The sequence below is a fragment of the Oncorhynchus tshawytscha genome, linkage group LG20, assembly GCF_018296145.1.
Source record: "Oncorhynchus tshawytscha isolate Ot180627B linkage group LG20, Otsh_v2.0, whole genome shotgun sequence".
In the NCBI taxonomy this organism is placed as follows: Eukaryota; Metazoa; Chordata; class Actinopteri; order Salmoniformes; family Salmonidae; genus Oncorhynchus; species Oncorhynchus tshawytscha.
In genome coordinates, this window is record NC_056448.1 from 49,354,938 (window position 1) to 49,372,691 (window position 17,754).

The following is a 17,754-nucleotide window of genomic DNA, read 5'->3' on the forward strand; positions in this document are numbered from 1 at the left end:
GTTGTAGTTTTACCTGCGTGTTGTAGTGTTAACCTGCGTGTTGTGTTGTGTGTTAACCTGCGTTTTGTGGTGTTAACCTGCGTGTTGTAGTTTTACCTGCGTGTTGTAGTGTTAACCTGCGTGTTGTGTTGTGGTGTTAACCTGCGTGTTGTGTTGTGGTGTTAACCTGCGTGTTGTGGTGTTAACCTGCGTGTTGTGGTGTTAACCTGTGTGGTGTGTGTTAACCTGCGTGTTGTGGTGTTAACCTGTGTGTTGTGTTGTGGTGTTACCTGCGTGTTGTGGTGGTGTTACCCTGCGTGTTGTGGTGGTGTTAACCTGCGTGTTGTGGTGGTGTTAACCTGCGTGTTGTGGTTGGTGTTAACCTGCGTGTTGTGGTTGGTGTTAACCTGCGTGTTGTGGTGGTGTTAACCTGCGTGTTGTGGTGGTAACCTGCGTGTTGTGGTTGGTGTTAACCTGCGTGTTGTGGTTGGTGTTAACCTGCGTGTTGTGGTTGGTGTTAACCTGCGTGTTGTGGTGGTGTTAACCTGCGTGTTGTGGTGGTGTTAACCTGCGTGTTGTGGTGTGGTGTTAACCTGCGTGTTGTGGTGTTAACCTGCGCGTTGTTGTTAACTTGTTGTTGTGGTGTTAACCTGCGTGTTGTGGTGTTAACCTGCATGTTGTGGTGTTAACCTGCAGGTTGTGTTGTGGTGTTAACCTGCGTGTTGTGTTGTGTGTTACCCTGCGTGTTGTAGTGTTAACCTGCATGTTGTGGTGTTAACCTGCAGGTTGTGTTGTGGTGTTAACCTGCGTGTTGTGTTGTGGTGTTACCCTGCGTGTTGTAGTGTTAACCTGCATGTTGTGGTGTTAACCTGCGGGTTGTGTTGTGGTGTTAACCTGCGTGTTGTGTTGTGGTGTTAACCTGCGTGTGGTGATGTTGTGGTGTTAACCTGTGTTGTGTTGTGGTGTTAACCTGCGTGTTGTGGTGTTAACCTGTGTGTGGTGGTGTTAACCTGCGTGTGGTGGTGTTAACCTGTGTGTGGTGGTGTTAACCTGCGTGTGGTGGTGTTAACCTGCCTGTTGTGGTGTTAACCTGCGTGTTGTGGTGTTAACCTGCGTGTGGTGGTGTTAACCTGCGTGTGGTGGTGTTAACCTGCGTGTGGTGGTGTTAACCTGCGTGTGGTGGTGTTAACCTGCGTGTGGTGGTGTTAACCTGCGTGTGGTGGTGTTAACCTGCGTGTTGTGTTGTGCTGTTAACCTGCGTGTTGTGGTTTCTCCTCAGGACCTGAATAAGAGACAAGGCCTAGCCCTGCTCTCTAAGATGGGGGAGTCGGTGAAGTACGTGACAGGAGGGTACAAGCTGAGGGGCCGACCCGTGGAGTTTTCTGCTATGGGAGACTACCTGGATATGTTCACACAGAAGCTGGGTACTATTGACAGGATAGCACAGAGAATCATCAAAGAACAGTCTGGTGGGTAACATAACTGTCTTGTTCATACTTCACTCTGTCAGACTGTCTCTCTGTGCTGGGACTCTGTCAGACTGTCTCTCTGTGCTGGGACTCTGTCAGACTGTCTCTCTGTGCTGGGACTCTGTCAGACTGTCTCTCTGTGCTGGGACTCTCTGTCAGACTGTCTCTCTGTGCTGGGACTCTCTGTCAGACTATCTCTGTGTGCTAGGACTCTGTCAGACTGTCTCTGTGCTGGGACACTGTCAGACTGTCTCTGTGCTGGGACTCTGTCAGACTGTCTCTCTGAGCTGGTTGATGAAATCCGAGCAAGGGTAGCATTCCAGAGGGACATCAGAGACTAACGTTCTTTGCTTCACGGAAACATGGCTCACTGGAGAGACGCTATCGGAGGCGGTGCAGCCAGCGGGTTTCTCCACGCATCGCGCAGACAGAAACAAACAACTTTCTGGTAAGAAGAGGGCCGGGGGCGTATGCCTTATGGCCAACGAGACGTGGTGTGATGACAGAAACATACAGGAACTCAAATCCTTCTGTTCACCTGATTTTAGAATTCCTCACAATCAAATGTAGACCGCATTATCTACCAAGAGAATTCTCTTCGATTATAATCACAGCCGTATATATTCCCCCCCAAGCAGACACATCGATGGCTCTGAACGAACTTTATTTGACTCTTTGCAAACTGGAATCCATACATCCTGAGGCTGCATTCATTGTAGCTGGGGATTTTAACAAGGCTAATCTGAAAACAAGACTCCCTAAATTGTATCAGCATATCGACTGCGCAACCAGGGCGGGAAAAACCTTGGATCATTGTTACTCTAACTTCCGCGATGCATATAAGGCCCTGCCCCGCCCTCCTTTCGGAAAAGCTGACCACGACTCCATTTTGCTGATCCCTGCCTACAGACAGAAACTAAAACAAGAAGCTCCCACGCTGAGGTCTGTTCAACGCTGGTCTGACCAAGCTGATTCCACACTCCAAGACTGCTTCCATCACGTGGACTGGGATATGTTTCGTATTGCGTCAGACAGCAACATTGACGAATACGCTGATTCGGTGTGCGAGTTCATTAGAACGTGCGTTGAATATGTCGTTCCCATAGCAACGAGTAAAACATTCCCTAACCAGAAACCGTGGATTGATGGCAGCATTCGCATGAAACTGAAAGCGCGAACCACTGCTTTTAATCAGGGCAAGGTGACTGGTAACATGACCGAATACAAACAGTGCAGTTATTCCCTCCGCAAGGCTATCAAACAAGCTAAGCGTCAGTATAGAGACAAAGTAGAATCTCAATTCAACGGCTCAGACGCAAGAGGCATGTGGCAGGGTCTACAGTCAATTACGGACTACAAGAAGAAAACCAGCCCAGTCACGGACCAGGATGTCTTGCTCCCAGGCAGACTAAATAACTTTTTTGCCCGTTTTGAGGACAACACAGTGCCACTGACACGGCCTGCAACGAAAACATGCGGCCTCTCCTTCACTGCAGCCGAGGTGCGTAAAACATTTAAACGTGTTAACCCTCGCAAGGCTGCAGGCCCAGACGGCATCCCCAGAGCTGGCTGGCTGTGTTTACGGACATATTCAATCGATCCCTATACCAGTCTGCTGTTCCCACATGCTTCAAGAGGGCCACCATTGTTCCTGTTCCCAAGAAAGCTAAGGTAACTGAGCTAAACGACTACCGCCCCGTAGCACTCACTTCCGTCATCATGAAGTGCTTTGAGAGACTAGTCAAGGACCATATCACCTCCACCCTACCTGACACCCTAGACCCACTCCAATTTGCTTACCGCTCAAATATGTCCACAGACGATGCAATCTCAACCACACTGCACGCTGCCCTAACCCATCTGGACAAGAGGAATACCTATGTGAGAATGCTGTTCATCGACTACAGCTCGGCATTTAACACCATAGTACCCTCCAAGCTTGTCATCAAGCTCGAGACCCTGGGTCTCGACCCCGCCCTGTGCAACTGGGTACTGGACTTCCTGACGGGCCGCCCCCAGGTGGTGAGGGTAGGCAACAACATCTCCACCCCGCTGATCCTCAACACTGGGGCCCCACAAGGGTGCGTTCTGAGCCCTCTCCTGTACTCCCTGTTCACCCATGACTGCGTGGCCATGCACGCCTCCAACTCAATCATCAAGTTTGCGGACGACACAACAGTGGTAGGCTTGATTACCAACAACGACGAGACGGCCTACAGGGAGGAGGTGAGGGCCCTCGGAGTGTGGTGTCAGGAAAATAACCTCACTCAACGTCAACAAAACTAAGGAGATGATTGTGGACTTCAGGAAACAGCAGAGGGAACACCCCCCTATCCACATCGATGGAACAGTAGTGGAGAGGGTAGTAAGTTTTAAGTTCCTCGGCATACACATCACAGACAACCTGAATTGGTCCACTCACACAGACCGCATCGTGAAGAAGGCGCAGCAGCGCCTCTTCAACCTCAGGAGGCTGAAGAAATTCGGCTTGTCACCAAAAGCACTCACAAACTTCTACAGATGCACAATCGAGAGCATCCTGGCGGGCTGTATCACCGCCTGGTACGGCAACTGCTCCGCCCACAACCGTAAGGCTCTCCAGAGGGTAGTGAGGTCTGCACAACGCATCACCGGGGGCAAACTACCTGCCCTCCAGGACACCTACAACACCCGATGTTACAGGAAGGCCATAAAGATCATCAAGGACAACAACCACCCGAGCCACTGCCTGTTCACCCCGCTATCATCCAGAAGGCAAGGTCAGTACAGGTGCATCAAAGCTGGGACCGAGAGACTGAAAAACAGCTTCTATCTCAAGGCCATCAGACTGTTAAACAGCAACCACTAACACTGAGTGGCCGCTGCCAACACACTGACTCAACTCCAGCCACTTTAATAATGGGAATTGATGGGAAATGATGTAAAATATATCACTAGCCACTTTAAACAATGCTACCTAATATAATGTTTACATACCCTACATTATTCATCTCATATGTATACGTATATACTGTACTCTATATCATCTACAGCATCCTTATGTAATTACATGTATCACTAGCCACTTTAACTATGCCACTTTGTTTACATACTCATCTCATATGTATATACTGTACTCAATACCATCTACTGTATCTTGCCTATGCTGCTCTGTACCATCACTCATTCATATATCTCTATGTACATATTCTTATCCCCTTACACTGTGCATAAGACAGTAGTTTTGGAATTGTTAGTTAGATTACTTGTTGGTTATTACTGCATTGTCGGAACTAGAAGCACAAGCATTTCGCTGCACTCGCATTAACATCTGCTAACCATGTGTATGTGACAAATAAATTTGATTTGATTTTGATTGGCTGGGACTCTGTCAGACTGTCTCTCTGTGCTGGGACTCTGTCAGACTGTCTCTCTGTGCTGGGACTCTGTCAGACTGTCTCTCTGTGCTGGGACTCTCTGTCAGACTGTCTCTCTGTACTGGGACTCTGTCAGACTGTCTCTCTGTGCTGGGACTCTGTCAGACTGTCTCACTGTGCTGGGACTCTGTCAGACTATCTCTCTGTGCTGGGACTCTGTCAGACTGTCTCTCTGTGCTGGGACTCTGTCAGACTGTCTCTCTGTGCTGGGACTCTGTCAGACTATCTCTCTGTGCTGGGACTCTGTCAGACTATCTCTCTGTGCTGGGACTCTGTCAGACTGTCTCTCTGTGCTGGGACTCTGTCAGACTGTCTCTCTGTGCTGGGACTCTGTCAGACTGTCTCTCTGTGCTGGGACTCTGTCAGACTGTCTCTCTGTGCTGGACTCTGTCAGACTATCTCTCTGTGCTGGGACTCTGTCAGACTGTCTCTCTGTGCTGGGACTCCGTCAGACTGTCTCTCTGTGCTGGGACTCTGTCAGACTGTCTCTCTGTGCTGGGACTCTGTCAGACTGTCTCTCTGTGCTGGGACTCTGTCAGACTGTCTCACTGTGTGATCTCGGTCTGCTCTTCCCCTCTCTGTCTCTCCGTGCTGGGACTCTGTCAGACTGTCTCTTTGTGCTGGGACTCTGTCAGACTGTCTCTCTGTGCTGGGACTCTGTCAGACTGTCTCTCTGTGCTGGGACTCTGTCAGACTGTCTCACTGTGTGATCTCGGTCTGCTCTTCCCTCTCTGTCTCTCTGTGCTGGGACTCTGTCAGACTGTCTCTCTGTACTGGGACTCTGTCAGACTGTCTCTCTGTGCTGGGACTCTGTCAGACTGTCTCTCTGTGCTGGGACTCTGTCAGACTGTCTCTCTGTGCTGGGACTCTGTCAGACTGTCTCTCTGTGCTGGGACTCTGTCAGACTGTCTCTCTGTGCTGGGACTCTGTCAGACTGTCTCTCTGTGCTGGGACTCTGTCAGACTGTCTCTCTGTGCTGGGACTCTGTCAGACTGTCTCTCTGTGCTGGGACTCTGTCAGACTGTCTCTCTGTGCTGGGACTCTGTCAGACTGTCTCTCTGTGCTGGGACTCTGTCAGACTGTCTCTCTGTGCTGGGACTCTGTCAGACTGTCTCTCTGTGCTGGGACTCTGTCAGACTGTCTCACTGTGCTGGGACTCTGTCAGACTGTCTCTCTGTGCTGGGACTCTGTCAGACTGTCTCTCTGTGCTGGGACTCTGTCAGACTGTCTCTCTGTGCTGGGACTCTGTCAGACTGTCTCTCTGTGCTGGGACTCTGTCAGACTGTCTCTCTGTGCTGGGACTCTGTCAGACTGTCTCTCTGTGCTGGGACTCAGTCAGACTGTCTCACTGTGTGATCTCGGTCTGCTCTTCCCCTCTCTGTCTCTCTGTGCTGGGACTCTGTCAGACTGTCTCTCTGTGCTGGGACTCTGTCAGACTGTCTCTCTGTGCTGGGACTCTGTCAGACTGTCTCTCTGTGCTGGGACTCTGTCAGACTGTCTCTCTGTGCTGGGACTCTGTCAGACTGTCTCTCTGTGCTGGGACTCTGTCAGACTGTCTCTCTGTACTGGGACTCTGTCAGACTGTCTCTCTGTGCTGGGACTCTGTCAGACTGTCTCACTGTGCTGGGACTCTGTCAGACTATCTCTCTGTGCTGGGACTCTGTCAGACTGTCTCTCTGTACTGGGACTCTGTCAGACTGTCTCTCTGTGCTGGGACTCTGTCAGACTGTCTCTCTGTACTGGGACTCTGTCAGACTGTCTCTCTGTACTGGGACTCTGTCAGACTGTCTCTCTGTGCTGGGACTCTGTCAGACTGTCTCTCTGTGATATCTCGGTCTGCTCTTCCCCTCTCTGTCTCTCTCTCTCTAAAGTACATTTTGGAGCCGAAGGATTATGGTCCATTCTACACCAGCTGGGTTTTGACTCTGCGTCCCTTACTCTTCCCCTCCGTGTGTGTGTGTGTGTGTGTGTGTGTGTGTGTGTAGAGTACCTAGCAGAGCTGAAGGAGTACGGTCCAGTCTACACCACCTGGGCGGCGGCAGAGGCGGAGCTACAGGGGCCTCTGGAGGGCGTGGCCAGCTGCATGGCTAACTGCTCCAGCGCCCTGGACGAACTCACCCAGGATATGAGCGGAGACTTCCTGCCCGTGCTCCGAGAATACGTCCTCTATATCGAGTCCATGAAGGTAAGTCTGGGAGTACCACAGTGCTGGGAGTACCACAGTGCTAGGAGTACCACAGTGCTAGGAGTACCACAGTGCTAGGAGTACCACAGTGCTAGGAGTACCACAGTGCTAGGAGTACCACAGTGCTAGGAGTACCACAGTGCTAGATTTCTCTAACTCAGTGGGTGTGTTACCACAGTGCTAGATTTGTGTTAACTCAGTGGGTGGTGTGTGTGTGTGTGTGTGGGGTGTGTGTGTGTGCGGGGGTGGATGTGTGTGGTTGGGGGGGGTGTGGGTGTGTGTGTGTGGGGGGGGTGGCAGGCAATCAGTTTGTATTAAGACTTTTTAAAGAAACATATCCCCTGACACATTCACAGCCTTGTCCAACCCCATGTTTCCCATTTGACCCTGACCTCTGACCTCCAACACGTTCCTTAGTTCCAACCCCATGTTTCCCATTTGACCCTGACCTCTGACCTCCAACACGTTCCTTAGTTCCAACCCCATGTCTCCCATTTGACCCTGACCTCTGACCTCCAACATGTTCCTTGTCACATCTCTCTACTAACTAAACCAGTCTTGTTTGTCACATCTCTCTACTAACTAAACCAGTCTTGTTTGTCACATCTCTCTACTAACTAAACCAGTCTTGTTTGTCACATCTCTCTACTAACTAAACCAGTCTTGTTTGTCACATCTCTCTACTAACTAAACCAGTCTTGTTTGTCACATCTCTCTACTAAGTAAACCAGTCTTGGGTGTTAAGAAGCGCGTTTTGGCGGGTCATGTTTCAGAGGACGTGTGACTCGACCTTCACCTCTCCCGATCCCGTTGGGGAGTTACAGAGATGAGACAAGATTGTAATTGGATCACAATCGGATATCAAGAGATTGGGGAGACAAAGGGAGGCATATAAATAATACCTTTAACGTAAATATTCAGACCCTTTGCAATGAGACTCCAAATTGAGCTCAGGTGCATCCTGTTTCCACTGATCAACCTTGAAATGTTTCTACATCTTGATTGGAGTCCACCTGTGGTAAATTCAATTGATCGGCCATAATTTGGAAAGGCACACACCTGTCTATATAAGGTCCCACATTTGACAGTACAATGTCAGAGCAAAAACCAAGCCATGAGGTAGAAGGAATTGTCCGTAGAGCTCCGAGACAGGATTGTGTCGAGGCACCGATCTGGGGAAGGGTCCCAAAACATTTCTGCAGCTTTGAAGGTCCCCAAGAACACAGTGACCTCATTCTTAAAATGGAAGAAGTTTGGAACCACCAAGACTCTTCCTAGAGTCAGGGAAGAATGAATTAATCAGGGAAGAAGGGCCTTGGTCAGTTCCTCTGTGGAGATGGGAGAACCTTCCAGAAGCACAACCATCTCTACAGCACTCCATTAATCAGGCCTTTATGGTTGAGTGGCCAGACGGAAGCCACTCCTCAGTAAAAGGCACATGACAGCACGCTTGGAGTTTGCCAAAAGGCACCTAAAGGACTCTCAGACCATGAGAAACAAGATTCTCTGGTCTGATGAAACCAAGATTGAACTCTTTGGCTTGAATGTCAAGCATCACGCCTGGAGGAAATCTGGCACCATCCCTACGGTGAAGTATGGTGGTCGTAGCATCATGCTGTGGGGATGGTTTTCAGCGGCAGGGACTGGGAGACTAGTCAGGATCGAGGGAAAGATGAAGGAGCAAAGTACAGAGATCCTTGATGAAAACCTGCTCCAGAGCGCTCAGGACCTCAGACTGGGGCGACGGTTGCCCTTCCAACAGGACAACGACCCTAAGCACACAGACAAGACAATGCAGCCAGAGCCCGGACTTGAACCCGATCGAACATCTCTGGAGAGACCTGAAAATAGCTGTACAGCGACCCTCCCCATCCAACCTGACAGAGCTTGAGAGGATCTGCAGAGAAGAATGGGAGAAACTCCCCAAATACAGGTGTGCCAAGCTTGTAGCATCATACCCAAGAAGACTGGAGGCTGTAATCACTGCTAAAGGTGCTTCAACAAAGTACTGAGTAAAGGGTCTGAATACTTATGTAAATGTGATATTTCAGTTTATTTATAGTACATTTGCAAAAATGTCTGAACCTGTTTTTGATTTTTCTTTATGGGATATTGTGTGTAGATTGAGGGGAAAAAAAACAATTTAATCAATTTTAGAATAAGGCTGTAACCCAGTCTTGTTTCAGTCACCTCTCTCTAGTAACTAACTAACCCAGTCTGGTTTCAGTCACATCTCTCTAGTAACTTAACTAACCCAGTCTAGTTTCAGTCACATCTCTCTTGTAACTAACTAACCCAGTCTGGTTTCAGTCACATCTCTCTAGTAACTAACTAAACCAGTCTGGTTTCTAACCCAGTCTTGTTTGTCACCTCTTTCTAGTAACTTAACTAACCCAGTCTGGTTTCAGTCACATCTCTCTAGTAACTAACCCAGTCTGGTTTCTAACCCAGTCTTGTTTCAGTCACATCTCTCTACTAACTAACCCAGTCTGGTTTCTAACCCAGTCTTGTTTCAGTCACATCTCTCTACTAACTAACCCAGTCTTGTTTCTACAAGAGGAGTTGAGTTGGAGAATTCGTTTTCCCTCCACCTTTAAAAACAGATATTAAACTATGATTTGAATAAGAAGTGTGGATTGTAATGATGAACAGTATGAATGTGAGAGTGGGATAGATGTAACATCTGGTATCTTTCTGCTCTGCCAGGCTGTTCTGAAGAAGAGGGACAACGTCCAGGCAGAATATGAGGCCAAACTGGAAGCTGCTGCGCTCCGGAAAGAAGAGAGACCAACAGCCAAGGTTAGTCTAGTCAACACTCAATGGGCCTTCACCAAAAGTAGTGCACTATATAGGGGAATAGGGTGCCATTTTGAGATCCATAGGAGCCTACAGCAATGTCTCTAAACCAGTTACTCGAACACAGACAAGCTTGAACTTAGACAGCTTTGTTTTATACCAGTTCATAAAACTAATAAGTACACGTTTTTCTGTGTCTGGTTGGATGAATCAGTTTTCCTCATACCTACAGTAGCTATGAAGAATGTGACATTCCTGAGCAGGCAAGCAACAAGTGTAGTGTACAGTGGTAATGATCCAGTGCTAATTCTGTACTAAGTCAATGCTAATGCTAATGATCTAGGCTTGCACTCAGTCAATGCTAATGCTAATGATCTAGGCTTGCACTCAGTCAATGCTAATGCTAACGATCTAGGCTTGCACTCAGTCAATGCTAATGCTAATGATCTAGGCTTGCACTAAGTCAATGCTAATGCTAACGATCTAGGCTTGCACTCAGTCAATGTTAATGCTACTGATCTAGGCTTGCACTCAGTCAATGTTAATGCTACTGATCTAGGCTTGCACTCAGTCAATGCTAATGCTAATGATCTAGGCTTGCACTCAAGTCAATGCTAATGCAAATGATCTAGGCTTGCACTCAGTCAATGCTAATGCTAATGATCTAGGCTTGCACTAAATCAGAGGCTAATGCTAATGATCTAGGCTTGCACTAAGTCAATGCTAATGCTAATGATTTAGGCTTGTACTAAGTCAATGCTAATGCTAATGAGCTAGGCTTGCACAAAGTCAATGCTAATGCTAAAGATCTAGGCTTTTCCCCAACCATTCCTTTAGCCCTTTTTAGCGTAGTGCTATGCCCATTGAAGCAGACTCCAAACAGAGCCACATGCCCATAAAGCCTTGCTTCGAGCGCTACGGTATGTGTCCCTAGCAGGTTACCCATAGTGCCTTGCTTCGAGCGCTGCGGTATGTGTCCCTAGCAGTTTACCCATAGCGCCTTGCTTCGAGCGCTGCGGTATGTATCCCTAGCAGTTTACCCATAGTGCCTTGCTTCGAGCGCTTATGTGTCCCTAGCAGTTTACCCATACTCCCATGCTTATTTCTATTAGTTCTGTTCCCTGTCCTCTCTACAGCAGGTACTTAGTTCTGTTTCCTGTCCCCTCTCTACTGCTGGTGCTTAGTTCTGTCCCCTCTCTACAGCAGGTGCTTAGTTCTGTCCCCTCTCTACTGTAGGTGCTTAGTTATGTCCCCTGTCCTCTCTACTGCAGGTGCTTAGTTATGTCCCCTCTCTACAGCAGGTGCTTAGTTCTGTCCCCTGTCCTCTCTACTGCAGGTGCTTAGTTCTGTCCCCTCTCTACAGCAGGTGCTTAGTTCTGTCCCCTCTCTACAACAGGTGCCTACAGACGTGGAGAAGTGCCAGGACAGAGTGGAGTGTTTTAACGCTGACCTGAAGTCAGACTGGGACCAGTGGCAGAACAACAAGACCCAAGACTTCAGACAGTTACTCACTGGCATGGCAGACCACAACATCCAGTACTATGAGAAGGTACCAGCAGGAGACTACAGACTACTGGCTCATGTTATCATATGTCCATTTAATACAGGTGGTAGTACAGGGTGCAAAGGGAAAACGTTTCTTATTGATCCAATGTATTTTCAGTAATATCATCAAAATCAATTCATCATATTAGGTTTTTAGGCTCGTTACTTCGTTTTTACCTGTCTATTATTTAAAAACAATTTTTTTTAAGTATAACTAATTTTCCTAAAACATAATTTGAAAACGATACTGTTGCTGCTTCCTGTTTGGGTGTCAAAGCACTGTTTTTTTCATGTCCAAATTCATAATCAATATGTTGAAATAAGTTCTATGTCTTGGTCTTCAACATACAGTATCACAAACACGTTTCGCACTTGTGATGACTTATACTGTATTTAGATAAATTAGTACCTGAGAAACATCAACATTTACCAAGTGGACACTCCTAAACCGGTATTGAATAGCTTGTTCTACTGTAATCAATAGTGTGCGCAAATTAATCCCTCACGTTAAATACAAAATATATTGACGTTGTATAGAAATCATTGAATATTATAGTAAATATAGAAATTGGATGTAATGTACCAATGTACCGTTTGCTCTGTTCTAAAAGACAAAACACAAGGAACTAACTACCTAAACTATACAACATATACCTGCTGGCTTCTGAAGCTAAGCAGGGTTGGTCCTGGTCAGTCCCTGGATGGGAGACCAGATGCTGCTGGCTTGCTTCTGAAGCTAAGCAGGGTTGGTCCTGGTCAGTCCCTGGATGGGAGACCAGATGCTGCTGGCTTGCTTCTGAAGCTAAGCAGGGCTGGTCCTGGTCAGTCCCTGGATGGGAGACCAGATGCTGCTGGCTTGCTTCTGAAGCTAAGCAGGGTTGGTCCTGGTCAGTCCCTGGATGGGAGACCAGATGCTGCTGGCTTGCTTCTGAAGCTAAGCAGGGTTGGTCCTGGTCAGTCCCTGGATGGGAGACCAGATGCTGCTGGCTTGCTTCTGAAGCTAAGCAGGGTTGGTCCTGGTCAGTCCCTGGATGGGAGACCAGATGCTGCTGGCTTGCTTCTGAAGCTAAGCAGGGTTGGTCCTGGTCAGTCCCTGGATGGGAGACCAGATGCTGCTGGAAGTGGTGTAGGAGGGCCAGTAGGAGGCACTCTTTCCTCTGGTCTAAAAAATATCCCAATGCCCCAGGGCAGTGATTGGGCACACTGCCCTGTGTAGGATGCCGTCTTTCAGATGGGATGTTAAACGGGTGCCCTGACTCTCTGAGGTCATTAAAGATCCCATGACACTTATCGTAAGAGTTGGGGTGTTAGCCCCGGTGTCCTGACTCTGTGGTCATTAAAGATCCCATGGCACGTATCGTAAGACTAGGGGTGTTAACCCCGGTATCCTGGCTAAATTCCCAAACTGGCCATCAAACCATCACGGTCACCTAATAATCCCCAGTTTACAATTGGCTCATTCATCTCCCTCCTCTCCCATGTAACTATTCCCCAGGTTGTTTCTGTAAATGAGAATGTGTTCTCAGTCAAATTACCTGGTAAAATAACAGATAAATAAAACAAACAATAGATGATAAGATGTAGTAGCTCCTTGGCCACCGTGTTTGTGGTAGATGACCCATTTGAGAATGAAACGCAACACTTTGCCAAAGCACAGCCCCCACATCGCTAGAGGGATATCTTCAACCACCAACTTACCATCCTGAGACAAGGCCGAGTATAGCCCACAAAGATCTCCCCCACGGCACAACCCAAGGGGGGGCGCCAACCCGGACAGAAAGATCACGTCAGTGACTCAACTCACTCAAGTGACGGGGGGAGACGGCATGGAAGAGCACCAGTAAGCCAGTGACTCAGCCCCCGTAATAGGGTTAGAGGCAGAGAATCCAAGTGGAAAGAGCAGCAGAGACAGCAAGGGCGGTTCGTTGCTCCAGTGCCTTTTGGTTCACCTTCACACCCCTGGGCCAGACTACACTCAATCATATGACCTACTGAAGAGATGAAGACTTAACCTTTCTAGCGACAACATTCAGCGACAACATTCCGCTTAAAAGGCAGCGCGCGAAATTCAAAAATATTTTTTGGGAAATATGTAACTTTCACACATTAACAAGTCCAATACAGCAAATGAAAGATAAACATCTTGTTAACCTACCCATCGTGTCTGATTTTAAAAATGCTTTACAGCGAAAGCACCACATATGATTGTTAGTTCACTGCCAAGTCGAAAAAACACAGCCATTTTTCCAGCCAAAGATAGGAGTCACATAAAGCAGAGATATAGATAAAATTAATCACTAACCTTTGATGATCTTCATCAGATGACACTCATAGGACATCATGTTACACAATACATGTCTGTTTTGTTTCGATAATGTGCATATTTATATCCAAAAATCTCAGTTTACATTGGCGCCTTATGTGCAGTAATGTTTTGATTCCAAAACATCCGGTGATTTTGCAGAAATACTCATAATAAACATTGATAAAAGATACTAGTGTTATTCACAGAATTAAAGATAGACTTCTCCTTAATGCAACCACTGTGTCAGATTTAAAAAATTTAAAAAACTTTATGGAAAAAGCATAATCTGAGAACGGCGCTCAGAACCCAAAACACCCAGAGGAATATCCGCCATTTTGGAGTCAACAGAGTTAGAAACAACACCATAAATATTCACTTACCTTTGATGATCTTCATCAGAAGGCATTCCCAGGAATCCCAGTTTGACAATATATGACTGATTTTGTTCCATAAAGTCCGTCATTTATGTTCAAGTAGCCACTTGTTGTTAGCGTGTTCAGCCCAGTAATCCATCTTCATGAGGCACAGGCACTTCATCCAGACAAAGCTCGAAAAGTTCCGTTACATTCGGAAAACGATGTCAAACGATGTATGGAATCAATCTTTAGGATGTTTTTAACATAAAACATCAATAATGTTCCAACCGGAGAATTCCTTCAGAAAAGTTCTGGAACTCTGTCGGGAGCGCGCATCATGAGACCAAGGTACTCTGCCAGACCACTGTCTCAAAGAGGTCTCATGAGCCCCTGCTTCATAGTAGAATCTTCATTCAGTTTCTAAAGACGGTTGACATCTAGTGGAAGCCGTAGGAAGTGCAACTTTATCCATATCTCAATGTGTATTCGGTAGGCCAAGCTTTGAAAAACTACAAACCTCAATGTCCCACTTTCTGTTTGGATTTCTTCTCAGGTTTTTGCCTGCCATATGAATTCTGTTATACTCACAGACATCATTCAAACAGTTTTAGAAACTTCAGACTGTTTTCTATCCAATAGTAATAATAATATGCATATATTAGCATCTGGGACAGAGTAGGAGGCAGTTCACTCTGGGCACGCTATTCATCCAAAAGTGAAAATGCTGCCCCCTATCCCAAAAAGGTTAATCACGTAACTGTAATTAACGAGGAAGTCAGGAGAAACTAATTCTAATTTAAGTTATAATTTTCCGAATATAACTTTTCAGATATTTTAATATTTGATCAATTAGTCTTCTGATTAATAAGTAGTTTAAGTAGTTATTTGATAAATAGGTCTTCAGTTTTAATGATGCCAAAGACACGACAGTCTCCACCTGTTGTATTTGATTTGATTTGAACGTTCTCCGTCCCTACTAGTGTTTCAGTGCAGCAGGCTGAACGTTCTCCGTCCCTACTAGTGTTTCAGTGCAGCTGATCCTGGTTGAATAAACAAAGGAAAAACAAACAGTAACTAACTAAATGTATTAAAGCCCTTTGGTGACTTGTGACATTGAAACTAACAGGGCCTTGGCCAACAGGAAGTGGGAATGGGCTGTAGAGGAACTGAGAATGACTTTAGAAACCTTTTCATCTCATGTCTTTTGATGCATTCAGTGTCATTCTGGTGCCTACTGTCTGTGTGTTTCAGTGTGTTAACACGACCATCTCTCTGTGTGTTTCAGTGTGTTAACACGACCATCTCTCTGTGTGTTTCAGTGTGTTAACACGACCATCTCTCTGTGTGTTTCAGTGTGTTAACACGACCATCTCTCTGTGTGTTTCAGTGTGTTAACAGGAATCTCTCTGTGTGTTTCAGTGTGTTAACAGGAACTCTCTGTGTGTTTCATGACTTTAGAAACCATCTCATCTCATGTTTCTTTTGATGCATCTCTCTGTGTGTTTCAGTGTGTTAACACGACCATCTCTCTGTGTGTTTCAGTGTGTTAACACGACCATCTCTCTGTGTGTTTCAGTGTGTTAACACGACCATCTCTCTGTGTGTTTCAGTGTGTTAACACGACCATCTCTCTGTGTGTTTCAGTGTGTTAACACGACCATCTCTCTGTGTGTTTCAGTGCCTTGCAGCGTGGGAGTCTGTCATTCCAGTATTACAGGACAAGCAGCCACAGGAGACAGAAACAGAGGAAGACTGACACCGCCAGCTCCCCTTTGGAGCACATTGGAAAGTGGACATAACATCTCAAACACTTCTCTACCCGAGTTACCAGTGTCACACACAGACACAGATACTCTCGACGGGAGATTACCAAGGAAATGGGCTTTTGGGTCTACAGACTGAAGTCCTTTTTAGTTTTGGTGTTTCTATTTGTGAAACCCAGTCAGTCGGGACGTCCCATCCTGCCTGCTGGGCATTATCTCACGTCAGGTAGCGCAACGGCCGCCTGCACTGATCTGTCTGATAACTTGCAAACACTCATGGGATAGCTAAAATGAAGTTTGGCCGCAATATGCTGTGCTAGCATTCGGGAATGTTACAAAGGTGACATTGTCTGCTTAAAAGCCTCTACATCATCTGAAAGAGTCAGATTTAATCGGACCAGAAATATCACTCTGGAGTCAGATTTAATCTGACCAGAAATATCACTCTGGAGTCAGATTTAATCTGACCAGAAATATCACTCTGGAGTCCTCGAGTTAATCTGACCAGAAATATCACCCTGGAGTCAGATTTAATCTGACCAGAAATATCACCCTGGAGTCAGATTTAATCTGACCAGAAATATCACCCTGGAGTCAGATTTAATCTGACCAGAAATATCACCCTGGAGTCCTCGAGTTAATCTGACCAGAAATATCACCCTGGAGTCCTCGAGTTAATCTAACCAGAAAATATCACCCTGAAGCTAATAAATCTTCACTACCTAATTCTACATCTAACGAAGGTGTTATGTGGTTGGAAGAATCAGTATTTATGAAATTCGCAATGTACACTAAAATTAGCTAGCTAACGCGTCAGCTACAGTAGCTAGTGTCTGCTTGCTGGCTGTACCAGTCTCAAATCAATCCATAATGAAAGGCAGGGATGCTAACAATGCGAGTTCACACACACTCAATGCTGAATAATCCTAGTAAATTCTAGCTAATGCACAAATGAGTTTTCATGATATCTTGTTCTGCTGTGATTTAGGGAGCCGAGTTCTACAGCACAGCTGAATGTAGCAAGGCACACTGCCAGCTGTCGGAGTCAGAAACCTGCTGATTTCTGAGAACAGTCCCAGAACTTTGGTGCCTTACAAGCTGGCAAACTATCTACCGTATGGCCATTCAAACAAGCCCTGCACTCGGCTGCTAAATGGAGTTTACTCAAGTGATTGAGCATGGTTTCCGTAGTATCCAGTGTGTCATAGCTACAGAGAGAGAGTTATTTTCAGAATTAGGAACTAGAATTAGGCAGAAGAGCAACATGTAGATTATTAGAGATGTGTTCCACGTCCTACGTGACAGATCGGTTGAGGGATGAGCCCCCCGTAGGAGTGACGCTATCTGACGTGAGACAATGGCCTGCTGGGAAGAGCCATGGAGCAGAGTGGATGGTTCTCTCTCTCTCTCTCTCTCTCTCTCTCTCTACGTCTCTGTCTCTCTCTGTCTCTCTCTACCTCTGTCTCTCTCTCTCTCTCTCTACCTCTCTGTCTCTCTCTCTCTACCTCTCTGTCTCTCTCTCTCTGTCTCTCTCTCTCTACCTCTCTGTCTCTCTCTCTCTGTCTCTCTCTCTCTCTCCTCTCTCTGTCTCTGTCTCTGTCTCTCTCTCTCTCTCTCTCTCTCTCTCTCATCTCTCTCTCTCTCTCTACTCTCACTCTCTCTCTCTCTCTCTCTCTCTCTCTATCTACCTCTCTCTCTCTCTCTCTCTCTCCTCTCTCTCTCTCTCTCTCTCTCTCTACTCTCTACCTCTCTCTCTCCTCTCTGTCTCTCTCTCTCTCTCTCTCTCTACCTCTCTGTCTCTCTCTCTCTCTCACACTCTCTCTCTCTCTCTCACACTCTCTCTCTCTCTCTCTCTCTCTCTCTCTCTCTCTCTCTCTCTCTCTCACTCTCTCTCTCTCTCTCTCTCTCACTCTCTCTCTCTCTCTCTCTCTCTCTCTCTG

General features: G+C 46.8%; 1 protein-coding gene across 1 annotated transcript in view; it reads left to right on the forward strand.

The window, feature by feature from the left end:
• Positions 1-16,422, forward strand: part of LOC112236779 (sorting nexin-30) — a 39,076-nt gene extending 22,654 nt beyond the window's left edge. Inside the window, exons 5-9 of the mRNA XM_042302784.1 lie at positions 1,259-1,448; positions 6,850-7,049; positions 9,756-9,848; positions 11,242-11,394; positions 15,730-16,422. Coding sequence (XP_042158718.1) covers positions 1,259-1,448; positions 6,850-7,049; positions 9,756-9,848; positions 11,242-11,394; positions 15,730-15,807 — 714 coding nt within the window. The 3' untranslated portion in view covers positions 15,808-16,422. The remainder of the gene's footprint in view (positions 1-1,258; positions 1,449-6,849; positions 7,050-9,755; positions 9,849-11,241; positions 11,395-15,729) is intronic.
• Positions 16,423-17,754: the final 1,332 nt, after the last annotated feature.